This window comes from Nerophis ophidion, linkage group LG10, assembly GCF_033978795.1.
Source record: "Nerophis ophidion isolate RoL-2023_Sa linkage group LG10, RoL_Noph_v1.0, whole genome shotgun sequence".
NCBI lineage: Eukaryota > Metazoa > Chordata > Actinopteri > Syngnathiformes > Syngnathidae > Nerophis > Nerophis ophidion.
The window spans coordinates 24,871,921-24,885,879 of record NC_084620.1 but is presented as its reverse complement, the minus strand read 5'-3'; the positions used below and the strand labels follow the sequence as shown (position 1 = coordinate 24,885,879).

The following is a 13,959-nucleotide window of genomic DNA, read 5'->3' as shown; positions in this document are numbered from 1 at the left end:
CTTTCATTTATCAAAAATCAACAGTGCGCCTTATAACTTGGTGCGCCTAATGTGCGATATAATTCTGGTTGTGCTTACCGACCTGGTAGCAATTTTATTTGGTACATGGTGTAATGATAAGCGTGACCAGTAGATGGCAGTTATACATAAGAGATATGTGTAAACTCCAAAATGACGCCAGTAAACAACACCTAAACTTTAAATGTTCCATTGAAAATATAGAACATTACACACGGCGCTCAAAAATCCGTCAAATCTTCTTTTTCTTTATCTTCGTATGTGGCATTTATCTTCCGCTGTTGCCATTTCTAATAAAAAAAGTAGCGTAAAGTTCTTAATTAGAGCTGTCAGAAGACAAGCTATCAAAGCGCTAAAAACTGTTGTGGGTTTACGTATTTCACCCATGCAATTTTAGTTATTAGAGGGTTTAGGTCACATGGTTTTCACGGGACACATTTTTGGTGTTGATGTTGCAATATTGAGCCACGGAAGAGATGCTGCTCCATTATTGATTTGAGTAAAGTCTGCATGTCATTTAAACAGTTAGTTCCATCTTTTGACACTTCTTTGACTCCCGTCCTTGCACGCTACACGGCTACAGCAAAGATGACATGGAGAAGATGCTGTCGAAGGTGAGCCAGATAGGTAAGATTGCCCACAAAACGGTGCATCCTGAAGAGACTGTCAGGAAGCTACTTGAAAATGGTCTGTAAAACATAATCTATGCAACTCTTTCACCAAAGAATTACAATCACATGTTATGTAGACCACAAAATAGTGTTTTAAATTTTGAAAAAATAATCATAATATGACCCCTTTAATGCACCTTATAATCCGGTGCTCCTTTTGTATGAAAATAGATCTCAATAGACACGCTCATCGGCAGTGCGCTTTTTAATCCGGTGCGCCGTATGTTAAGAAAAATACGGTATGTGTGTATATACAGGTGCTGGTCATATTATTAGAATATCATGAAAAAGTTGATTTCTTTCATTAATTCCATTTTGAAAGTCAAACTTGTAGAATGTATACATTCATTCCAAACAGACTGATACATTTCAAGTCTTTTTTGCCAAAAAGGAGATGATTATAGCTGACAACCAATGAAAACCCTAAATTCAACATCTCAGAAAATTAGAATATGGTGAAAAGGTCAGATATTGAAGACACTTGGTGCCACACTCTAATTAGCTAACTAACTCAAAACACCTGGAAAAGCCTTTAAATGGTCTCTCGTTTTGATTCTGTATGACACACTATCATGGGGAAGACTGCTGACTTGACAACTGTCCAAAAGATGACCATTGATACTTTAAAGAAGGAGGGCAAGACACAAAAGGGCATTGCCAAAGAGGTTGGATGTTCCCACAGCTCTGTGTCCAAGCACATTAATAGAGAGGCGAAGGAAAGACAAAGATGTGGTAGAAAAAAGTGTACAAGCAAGAGGGATAACCGCGCCCTGGAGAGGATTGTCAAACAAAACCGATTAAAAAATGTGGGGGAGATCCACAAAGAGTGGACTGCAGCTGGAGTCAGTGCTTCAAGAACCACCACGCACCGACGTATGCAAGATATGGGCTTCAGCTGTCGCATTCCTTGTGTAAAGCCACTCTTGAATAAGAAACAACGTCAGAAGCGTCTCTCCTAGGCTCAAGACAAAAAGGACTGGACTGCTGCTGAGTGGTCCAAAGTTATGTTTTCAGATGAAAGTAAATTTTGTATCTCCTTTGGAAATCAAGGTCCCAGAGTCTGGAGGAAGACAGGAGAGGCCCAGAATCCACGTTGCCTGAAGTCCATTGTCATATTTCCACAATCGGTAATGGTCTGGGGTGCCATGTCATCTGCTGGTGTTGGTCCACTGTGTTTCCTGAGGTCTAGGGTCAACGCAGCAGTCTACCAGGAAGTTTTAGAACACTTTATGCTGCCTGCCGCGGACCAATTTTATGGAGGTGAAGATTTAATTTTCCAACATGACTTGGCACCTGCACACAGTGCCAAATCTAGCAGTACCTGGTTTAAGGACCATGGTATCCCTGTTCTTGATTGGCCTGCAAACTCACCTGACCTTAACCCCATGGAAAACCTATGGGGTATTGTGAAGCGGAAGATGCGAGATGCCAGACCCAACAGTGCTGAAGAGCTGAAGGCCACTATTAAAGCAACCTGGGCTCTCATAACACCTGAGGAGTGCAACAGACTGGTCGACTCCATGGCACGCCGTATTGCTGCAGCAATTCAGGCAAAAGGAGCTGCAACTAAGTATTGATTGCCGTACATGCTGAAACTTTCCATGTTCATACTTTTCAGTTGGCCCACATTTCTGAAAAACATTTTTTGGTACTAGTCGTAACTAATATTCTAATTTTCTGAGATACTGAATTTGGGATTTTCAGTAATCGTCAGTACTAATCATTAAAATTTAAAGAAATAAACATTTCAAATATATCACTGTGTGTAATGAATTGATATAATATGTAAGTTTCACGTTTTGAATATAATTACTGAAATAAATCAACTTTTTCATGATATTCTAATAATATGAACAGCACCTGTATAATTTCTTTTTTTCTTTTTTTATTATTTCCCCCGTCATATTCTTTTTTTCCTTTCTATCCTCTCCTGTTCCAACAAGGCTGCTCCAAACACTAAATATATTCAAAACATTTAATGAAGTCTAATACAAATAAGGCAACAAGAGAAGTATCCCACATTTCTCTTTTGTAAACTAAATCTATGCAGCAGATATGGAGATTTAGATCAACAATATGATATGCTTGAGCAGCTCGACAGAAAGGATTCATAAAAATAAATTAATAAATAAATAACTAGGGATATCCCGTGGGCCGCATCGTGGACGCTGGCGGGCCGTAGTTGGGGGAACCATGGTGTAAAGTAACAAGAAAAAGTATAAATGTTGAAGCTACAGAATGTATTTTTTTCCAAACCGATACCTATACGGATTACTCCTGTTTCTCTAGACCACACGCTCATTGATTGGCTTTCTTGCGCTGCATTCTTGTCAACGTGAAATTGATTGACAGCACGCAGCAGCTGACCAATCAGCGGTCAGGTGCGAGATATGAGTGAGCTGGCCTCAACACAGCAATATGAATCACAAACAAGTAAGACAAATAAAATATCCAAACGAGAGGAGTACAGTGCTCGTTGATGTAACTACCTTGACGTAAATGACTCTTTGAAAACAATGTACCGTATTTCCTTGAATTGCCGCCGGGGCGCTAATTAATTTAAAACCTCTTCTCATTCCTGCGCTTATCAAAGGCATGCGGTAAAAGTAAGCATGCGCTAATTATTTTAAAACCTCTTCTCACTACGGCACTTACCAAAGGCATGCAGTAAAAATTTGAGTGTTATGTAAGTTTGGACCTTAAATCCTACTGAATAGCTCTTAATGTTCTTCCCTTTATGCGATTTCAAATTACCGGTAGTGAAATCAGCCTCCTCCATTTTGAAAATGATGACAGGGGAAGTGTCACTCGTGACGTCACGAGTTTGACCAGGCGGTAATACTAAGCATGCGCTAATTATTTTGCGAGGCGAGTTTGACCCGGCTGTAATTCAAGGCAGGCGCATACTATATGCCCTGCGGCAATTCAAGGAAATACGGTATGTATTGTATTGGCTTTAAAGATGGACTATATACAAATGGCCACTGCAATTTTAGATTTTTCAGCGTGCAGCCATTTGTGGGAAAAGTTTGGACACCCCTGCCTTAGATAGTTATAAATAAATAAATAAATGGGTTTTACTTGTATAGTGCTTTTCTACCTTCAAGGTACTCAAAGCGCTTTGACACTACTTCCACATTTACCCATTCACACACTGATGGAGGGAGCTGCCATGCAAGGCGCTAACCAGCACCCATCAGGAGCAAGGGTAAGGTGTCTTGCTCAAGGACACGACGGACGTGACGAGGTTGGTACTAGGTGGGGAATGAACCAGGGACCCTCGGGTTGCGCTCGGCCACTCTTCCACTGCGCCAGTTGATATAGACCTAAACCAATGAGCCTATTGGGTGTTGATCTCCTGATGCCACTCTCTCCCTCGGTATAGAAATGCACATCAGCAGATATACATACATCCAATTGGTATTGTACTTTGTACATGTTATACTAACTTAATACATCTTCTTAATATGAAATAAATACTCACTAATCATTGTGTACACTTAAGCATTATTGAACAAAGAGAATGTGGTCATAAGTTTGCCTATTTCTGACATGGCCTCTGACTTTGGAATGATGACTTCATGGAATGGTTGGTACACGAGTGCGTGTGTGTGAGTGTGTGTGTGTGTGTGTGTGTGCGTGTAAACGTGCTTACCAGCAACGACAGCCGAGACTTTGACTGAGTGGGCGGAATCAATGTGCCGATTCAGGAAGTGCCATCATTGTGGATGTATCGAATGACACCCGTGCATTGATATTCTTGCGTCTAATGTTTCACGTTGTATGTGTGCCGGGAACTGTTTGCTAATGTGTGTGTTACATCATTGCTAATTAGCATGTTGAATCTTTGTTCTAATTTATTGAGTGATGAGCAAAGACAACGACACGAGCAGTTAGCTTGTTGTCCACGCTAATGCTAACAGCGTGCAAACTAACATAAGGGATGTTTTTCACAGGAACCTTTCTGCATGTCCAACCAATAAAGACTTCCTTCATCCTGTTTTGTGTCCTATCGTCCAATGAACGTGTCTCTCATGTCATGTGACATTTTGGAAGAAATGTAAGCGCATCTATGACAGCAGTCCTCCTTGTGACCCTTCAAAGTACAAACCCCGTTTCCATATGAGTTGGGAAATTGTGTTAGATGTAAATATAAACGGAATACAATGATTTGCGAATCCTTTTTAACTCATATTCAGTTGAATATGCTAGAGACAACATATTTGATGTTCAAACTGATAAACCTTTTTTTTTGTTGCAAATAATCATTAACTTTAGAATTTGATGCCAGCAACACGTGACAAAGAAGTTGGGAAAGGTGGCAATAAATACTGATACAGTTGAGGAATGCTCATCAAACACTTATACGGAACATCCCACAGGTGTGCAGGCTAATTGGGAACAGTTGGGGGCCATGATTGGGTATAAAAGCAGCTTCCATGAAATGTTAAGTAATTCACAAACAAGGATGGGGCGAGGGTCACCACGTTGTAAGCAAATTGTCGAACAGTTTTAGAACAACATTTCTGAACGAGCTATTGCAAGGAATTTAGGGATTTTACCATCTACGGTCTGTAAAATCATCAAAAAGTTCAGAGCATCTGGAGAAATTACTGCACGTAAGCGATGATATTACGGACTTTTGATCCCTCAGGCGGTACTCAGAGGTGGGTAGTAACGCGCTACATTTACTCCGTTACATCTACTTGAGTAACTTTTGGGATAAATTGTACTTCTAAGAGTAGTTTAAATGCAACATACTTTTACTTTTACTTGAGTATATTTATAGAGAAGAAACGCTACTTCTACACCGCTCCATTTATCGACATTCAGCTCGCTACTCGCTACTTTTTTTATCAATCTATTAATGCACGCTTTGTTTGTTTTGATTTTGTCAGACACACATTCAAAGTAGGATCTGCGCATGCCTGCGTTTCACCAATGTGTGTGTATATATATATATATATATATATATATATATATATGTAGGTGTGGGAAAAAAATCACAAGACTACTTCATCTCTACAGATCTCCTGATGATTGAGGGAACCCCTCATGAAACAGATCTGTAGAGATGAAGTAGTCTTGTGATTTTTTTCCCACACCTACATATTGCGCTCTACCACGGTATCGAGCACTATTCTCTGGATAATCCAATCAAGACATATATATATATATATATATATATATATATATATATATATCACATCGACTTGGTCATTTATTAACTAATTGATTAACGTTGAAAATCTTATTGGAGTGTTACCATTTAGTGGTCAATTGTAGGGAATATGTACTGTACTGTGCAATCTACTAATACAAGTTTCAATCAATCAATCAATCAATCAATGAATGTCTACTGAGCCTATGGTGCTGTTAAGTTATTGTGGCTCAATTTGCCTTAATTTTTATTTTATTTTAATGTATTATTATTCAATATATATTATTATTTTAGTTGCTTAAGAGATATTCCTGGCTCTGAATTTGCTCATTGCTATTTTTATGTTTTTGTGCATTATTTGTTACCGTAATCATTAAACAAACAGGTTACTCATCAGTTACTCAGTACTTGAGTAGTTTTTTCACAACATACTTTTTACTTTTACTCAAGTAAATATTTGGGTGAGTACTCCTTACTTTTACTTGAGTAATAAATCTCTAAAGTAACAGTACTCTTACTTGAGTACAATTTCTGGCTACGTTACCCACCTCTGGCGGTACTGCATCAAAAACCGACATCAGTGTGTAAAGGATATCATCCCATGGGCTCAGGAACACTTCATAAAACCACTGTCAGAAACGACAGTTGGTCGCTACATCTGTAAGTGCAAGTTAAAACTCTACTATGCAAAGCCAAACCCATTTATCAACAATATCCTGAAACGCCGCCGGCTTGGCTGGGCTCGAGCTCACCTTAGATGGACTGATGCAAAGTGGAAAGATGTTCTGTGGTCTGACGAGTCCACATTTCAAATTATATTTGGAAATAGAGGATGTGGTGTCCTCCAGAACAAAGAGGAAAATAACCATTAGGATTGTTATAGGTGCAAAGTTCAAAAGCCAGCATCTGTGATGGTATGGAGGTGTATTAGTGCCCAAGGAATGCATAGCTTACACATCTGTGAAGGCACCATTAATGCTGAGAGGTCCATACAGGTTTTGGAGCAACATATGTTGTCATCCAAGCAACGTTATCATGGACGCCCCTGCTTATTTCAGCAAGACAAGTGTTACAACAGCGTGGCTTCGTAAAAAAAGAGTGCGGGTACTTTCCTGGCCCGCCTGCAGTCCAGACCTGTCTCCCATCGAAAATGTGTGGCGCATTATGAAACGTAAAATACGACAGCGGAGACCCCGGACTGTTGAATGACTGAAGCTCTACATAAAACAAAAATGGGAAAGAATTCCACTTTCAAAGCTTCAACAATTAGTTTCCTCAGTTCCCAAACGTTTATTGAGTGTTGTTAAAAGAAAAGGTGATGTAACACAGCGGTGATCATGTCCTTTCCCAACTACTTTGGCATGTGTTGCAGCCATGAAATTCAAATGTAATTATTATTTGCAAAACAAAATAAAGCTTATGAGTTTCAACATCAAATATCTTGTCTTTGTAGTGCATTCAATTGAATATGGGTTGAAAAGGATTTGCAAATCATTGTATTTCGTTTATATTTACATCCAACACAATTTCCCAACTCATATGGAAACGGGGTTTTTAAGAGCATGCACTTGTGGTCTGTGTTAATGGGTACAGGATGAACTGTGTATCCACGTTGCCTCAACGTCAGCCTTAATGGAAGTTTTATTCAAAGCGCTTGGCAACCAAATGTGGTGTTGATTCAAATTTGACAAGAAAATTGCCGTCGTCCACACTTCCGTTATTTTCATCCATGCACTTCATCGTTCTGCACGCCTGACAGGTGAGACCTTCAAGAACCAGCTTTTGCTTCTTTTCTGCACCGATGTCTGTCAACGTGTCCTTCGGGGTGGAGGGCATGCTTGCGTGCCTCAAGTTAGATGGTTTTCGCCATGTAAACAACTTGTTTTTCGCCACCACCCTTTTGGTTGTCCTCCCTCTTTCTCTGCGCGTCCTCCATCTGGGTCTCCAGCGCGCCATTTTCACAGCGACCACCTTTAGTCACTCCGACTGCTTTGTGCTCAACCTGGCTGCCATGGAGCTGATCGGAGTGGCTGCGTATGTTCTCGCCATCTACGGGATCAACACAAGCGCTGACCAGCTGATCCTTGCGGGAATCATAATCCAGTCGTTCCCCTGGTACGGACAGATGGTCGTTCCTGTGCTCACCTGTGTCGATCGCTACATGGCAGTGGTCCATCCTCTCGCTTACCTGCGTCTCAAGCGGCAGCGGAGCCTCCGGTACGTCACGGTGGCATTCTTGTGGCTCGGGTGTTCTCTGGGAATGTATTTTTCACTGCTGGTCGTCACAAAACCTCCATTGGCCGTCTGTATGTGCTTCAGCCAGGTGATCTTCTTCCTCGGGGTCACAAGCTTCTGTAGCCTCTCAGCTGTCAAGGTGCTTAAGCGACCGCGACCTGGCCAGGTGGTTAGAACCGTGGTGAACAAAACCAAGCGAAGAGCCGTCCGCATCATCCTTATCATTACAGGAGTTCTTATCTCCAAGTATGCAGGAAATGTTCTATTCAGTGGCAGCAGCATGCTACTGCACAGCAGCGTTGCCTGCAAAATTTTGGTGGCAGTCAAAGGATTCGACCTTCCCAGCAGCTGCTTGCTCCCGCTCCTCTTCTTGCACAAGGCAGGGAAATTGAATGCTTGCAAACACCTTCAAAGGCTTTACAAACTTTGACCTGCTAACTGAGGAGGAGTGGGCGTGGACGGAGCCAGCAACGTACCATATATGAATTGTGTAATTGTGTTTGTGTGTAAAATAAAAGTCAAAAACAAGAATTGTTTTTTCAATCATCACACAATCAACATTTTCCAACTGAAAAATGCTTTGACACACATGAGATTTTTGGAAGTAGAAAATTCTTTACTCTATGCCTGTCATTTGTTGATGTGATTTTAAGAACTGTGAGAGGCATATTACTGTCTACGATTTAGAGCAGAGTGTCAAACTCGTTTTCATTGCGTGCCACATTGAAAGGCCCATCTCCTGCCATTCCATAGTTGCCCTCTCTGGACTTGGGTGTGGACCTTTGCTGCAGCGGTGTTCGACCACCTAACTCTTTCATGCTGGCTGCGGGGACACATGGTGGCCGGCGGCCCTTTTTGGCAGAGTGCAGTTTGGCAGCTTTCCGGCTGTGCTTCCTCCGCCGTCCTTGATTATAGACTTTTTCTTTTATGTCTGAGGCTATGTCTACACTAAGCTGGATAACCCCTTAAACAAATAATTATTTAGCCTAAGCCCCATTTCAGCCACACTAAACCAGCATTTAAGGTTCCCCTTCTCGGACAAATTTTACACGGGTAAGTGCGCTGTGTATTTCTTGAATCTCCAGCTCTTAGCTTTGTATGGACGCATTGATTGTTTACAAAATGAGTTCGAAGAGGAAGTGATGCCAGAAAGACGACACCCCACACCAGAAGTGATGTCAGAAAGAACGCGCCACAGCCAGCTTCATAATAAAGCGGTTTCGTACTCGGAGCTAACTACTGGAAATATGGAGGCGAGTCATCCGGACATGCCAGTGTTTCTCACTCCTCTACATGCACAGATGCTTGTGGAAATCAAACATGAATACCTTAAGAGAAAGCGATTGCAGTTATGTCGGATACAACACTTCTCAGATGGCAAGAAAACTTTTAAATGTTGAGGTCAGCTGTAATTCTACTTACAGAAAAACTGCGTCCATTTGTTGAAGGAGAGTCAATGGATGACTTGCCTTCATATTTCCAGCGGTTAGCCCCGAGTTACAAAACCGCTTTATTATGTAGCTGGCTATGGCGCGTTCTTTCTGACATCACTTCCTGTGTGGGGCGCAATCCTTCTGGCGTCACTTCCTGTGTGGAGTGCGGCCTTTCTGGCGTCACTTCCTCTCTGAACTCAGTTTGTAAACGATCAATAAGTCCATACAAAGCTAAGTGCCGGAGATTCAAGAAATACACAGCGCACTTACCCGTGTAAAAAATTGTCCAAGGAGGGGGACCTTAAACGATGATTTAGTGTTGCTGAAACGGGGTTTAGGCTAAATAATTATTTGTTTAAGGAAGGGGTAGGGAACCTATGGCTCTCGAGCCATATGTGGCTCTTTTGATGACTGCATCTGGCTCTCAGATAAATCTTAGCTGACATTGCTTAACACGATAAGTAATGAATAATTCCGCTGGTAATCGCAGTGTTAAAAATTACATTCAAAATATAAAACATTCTCATACATTTTAATCCATCCATCTGTTTTCTACCGCACCTGTTCAAGAAGTCGCATTAATGGTAAGAAGGATTTTATTTATCATCGGTGAGCTTCCGAATAAAAAATTTATTAAAAAGAATAAGAGACTTGTTATTTGAAGATCTGTCACTTCATTTCTGTTTTTGCTTCTTTGTTTCGTATTTACTTCCCATCAGTGCTTTTATTTTGTTTCCATTTCCTGTTTGTCCCGCTGAGCGCTGTTTTTTTCCCCTCAACTGCTGCCAATCAGCATGTTTCTATTCATGCTTATCTTGCGCGTTCCTCAGGGCTTAAAGATTGACTATTGTTTAGAACTGCTTCATTCTCCTCTGTTTGTGATATTAAAAGCATCTTACCTGCGCCTCGCTCCCCTGGTTCCTGCATCTAGGGGTCGCTACTACTGCTGCCATGCGAGTTTGTGACATATTATACTCTATGAATGTTGGTCTTACTTAAAAATGCAGACATTTAGTTGTATTCAGTGTTAAAAAAATATTATATGGCTCTCACAGAAATACATTTTAAAATATTTGGCTTAAATGTCTCTCTCAGCCAAAAAGGTTCCCGACCCCTGGTTTAAGGGATTAAACGACTTAGGGTGGACATGGCCTAAGTATAAACGGAAACTGAGATTGGCTTTGAACGTCTAGAATCCGTCATGTCAATGTGCCGATTCAAGAAATGGCATGTAGACATGTTACAGTACTTACAGTCAAAAAAAAAAAGGAAACCAGAGGATAGGTATATATATATATATATATACATATATATACTGCGATGAGGTGGCGACTTGTCCAGGGTGTACCCCGCCTTCCGCCCGATTGTAGCTGAGATAGGCGCCAGTGCCCCCCGCGACCCCACAAGGGAATAAGCGGTAGAAAACGGATGGATGGATATATATATATATATATATATATATATATATATATATATATATATATATATATATATATATATATATATATATATATATATATATATATATTACGGCTGGGCAACAATTAAAAATTTTAATCGAAGTTAATCGCACTTTTTCCCTGATTAATCGCGATTAACTGCATTGTATACGCAAAGCCCAATAATGAATTCAAAAGTAGTGTGTAGTGCACCTTTATTGGAATATTCTCCCACATGAACAAAAGCGCCAAAACATTTGTTGTGCAAACACAATTCAAATCAGTCCCTGTTAAACAGTAGCAGTTAAATAGCATATTTTATGAAAATCAACTCAAAAAATGTAAATACAAACATTTAAGCTTATTTCCACTGCCAGGATATTTAGGTTATCCTGTTTGTTATGGAAAATAAATATAATCTACATACAAATCTCTGAGCCACAATCATAACATCCGAACAGGCAATTTCTGAGGTAACAGCAGGAACATTTTTTTTATCAGGGATCTTATGTTTAAAAAACCTATATTATAGGTAGTGGGCTGTTTTAGGGAATTTTTTATTAAATTATCCGTAGTAGCAATATTAATAATGTTGTGTTTATTATGTGTAGTGCACTTAAAATATTTATGACCATATCTAGGAATTGATATGATGGGAATTTTCCGATTGTTTGCTTGGTGCTTTGATAAACTGAAGGCATCATATACATGGTACTATATTGTGATCTTGTGAGCCAGGGAAAAAAAGAACTACCCTACCCAGCATGCAACAGGAGTGACGAGCATGCGCGGTAGCCCGGTAGAGGTTGTGTGTCGCCATGACGGCATCTTGTATGTTGTGATATGCACGCTCTGAAAGTAAACGTTAAGAACTCAGCCAACACTCCTCATCTGCATTATTCATAAATAGACAGACAACACATATACTCCGCTGCTTCACAGGCCGCTGGATGTAGCCGGCAAAGTATTCCCATGCTAGCTAGCCGGTCTAGCAAGCACGCGTCATTCAGTCCAAAACGGCCCGATCCATCCACATTCAGAATTGTCTGGCGGTCGTAATTGATCCCGGAGTGACCACGCTGTAAGCCAGCCATGAAATTTGCAGAATTGTCCGGTATTTTTGCCACATGTTCCATCTTTACCAACAGCCCCTCCACGCCGAAGCCCGTCCGGGCGCCGCCATCTTTATAAGAAAAGGCGTTAACAAAATAAAAGCATCTAAACAACATACGCAATTGATGAGTTAACTCGTAATTAACGCATTAATTTGCCCACCCCTAATATATATATATATATATGTATTGATTTGATCAATTGGGTGCGGCTGAACAGCAGTGGCAGCATCCAGGCTCAAGGAATCAACATGTTCCTGAAATGAGTGCCATATTTTGGTAAACTTTGCATCAGAGCCCCAAAGGCACTGCCTTATCTTTTCGGACCGCCTAAAGAACAGAGCATCTCTTATCCACGTTGAGGGAGAGAGGGGGCTGGGATTTTTCCAGAACGTTAGGATGCCCCTCCTTGCAAGCAAGCCAAGAAAAGCCACAAAATCGCAAAATAGATCAATAATTAAATATTTGGAGGTACCACTCCGAATAACACCACTATGGGTGAAGGACTAATATGGTCCAAAACATATGGGTAAGATCGACTATCCCTTGATTTCACCTATTGCAAACTGGATCCAGCCCAGGGAAATTTTGAGCCAGTTTGCTTTTGGACCCCTTAAACAAATAATTCTCGGTGTACCAAATAATTCTCTGTGCACCACCTTGCATTGTATGACCCAGTGCTTGTACAGAGCGAGGAGGAGTCGACTTGATTCAAAACCAGGTCCCAGGTATCTTTCTCTATTTCTATGTTGAGTGCTGATGACCATGTAGCACACAAATCACCTGTCACTGTGAGGCATGAACTGATGTCTGTATATAGTTTGGAGATATTGCCCTTGGAATATGGATTGAGTTTTGGTAGAGTGTCTGTCAAGGTTGCAGGTGGATTTTTGGGAAAATCAGGGAAGTGCTTTCGTACAAAGTCACTACTTTGCAAATATCGGCAGAACTGGTTTCTATGAATTGCCAAATTTGTGGGCCAATTGATCGAACGACGCAAATGTTTCATTAATGTAAAGATAACGAATGGATCAAATCCCTGCAGTGTCCCAGGCTATAAAAACCATGTCACTAACAGAAGGTGTGAATAAAGGGTTTAGGTTAATTGGAGATGAGAGAGGCACAGAGTGAAGTCCAAAATATATTTTAATCGTTGGGGTCCCTGCGGGTGGGGTGGGTGGTCCCCGCGGCCCTTCGCTGGGTGGTCCTGTGGCGGCCGGCTCGGGTGGGGTGGCCTGGTGTGGGCCGCGTGGTGCTCCCTGGGGTGGAGGTGGGGTCGAGGGAGCCCGGGTGCTGGTGGGGCGGGGGCAGTCTTCCCGTCCGGCTGCGGGGAGTCTCTGGGTTCCCCCGGTGCGGGGCGTCCCGTCTTTCTGCCCGTGTGGGGGGGTTCTCTCTCGCTGGCTTGGGGTCTGGCCGTCCGCTGCTTCTCTCGTGCCCTGTCCTCTGCCGGGCGCGTCTGTCTGCGGCCTGCTGCCGGCTCTTCCGGGCGGGTTCTGTGGTTCCCGCCGCTGGCCGGCCTGGCTGCGTGGGCCCAGTGGTCCCTGGTTCCCTGGGCGCCACACCTGCTGTTTGGGTTGGGCTCTCTGGGCGGCTGGGGCCGCACTCTGGCTCCCACGTACACTGGAAGTCAAATATATTGTACATACAAACACACATATACTCACACTCACACACACACACACACACACACGCACACACACACACACACACACACACACACACACACACACACACACACACACACACACACACACACACACCGTTATTCATACATACAAACGTACATACATTGGTACCTACGCTCCCACATACATACACAAATACAGTACATACCTACATACTCCAAGTCCGTCCATCTACACGCACATTCACGGTACAAAAATACACATA

General features: G+C 41.9%; 1 protein-coding gene across 1 annotated transcript; it reads left to right on the top strand.

Annotated features, from left to right (window-relative positions):
* The first annotated feature begins 7,370 nt into the window (after window positions 1-7,370).
* LOC133559872 (uncharacterized) lies at window positions 7,371-8,555 on the top strand. The gene is made up of 2 exons (XM_061911884.1): window positions 7,371-8,067; window positions 8,170-8,555. Exons 1-2 carry the CDS (start codon window positions 7,652-7,654, stop codon window positions 8,513-8,515), a joined length of 762 nt encoding a protein of 253 aa, XP_061767868.1. The 5' UTR covers window positions 7,371-7,651; the 3' UTR covers window positions 8,516-8,555.
* The last annotated feature ends 5,404 nt before the right edge of the window (window positions 8,556-13,959 follow it).

Coding starts and splice junctions, on each gene's coding strand:
- LOC133559872 (XM_061911884.1), top strand. CDS start 7,652: ATGTCTGTCAACGTGTCCTTCGGGGTGGAGGGCATGCTTGCGTGCCTC. Junction 8,068..8,169: donor AAGCGGCAGCGGAGCCTCCG/GTACGTCACGGT, acceptor TATGTGCTTCAG/CCAGGTGATCTTCTTCCTCG.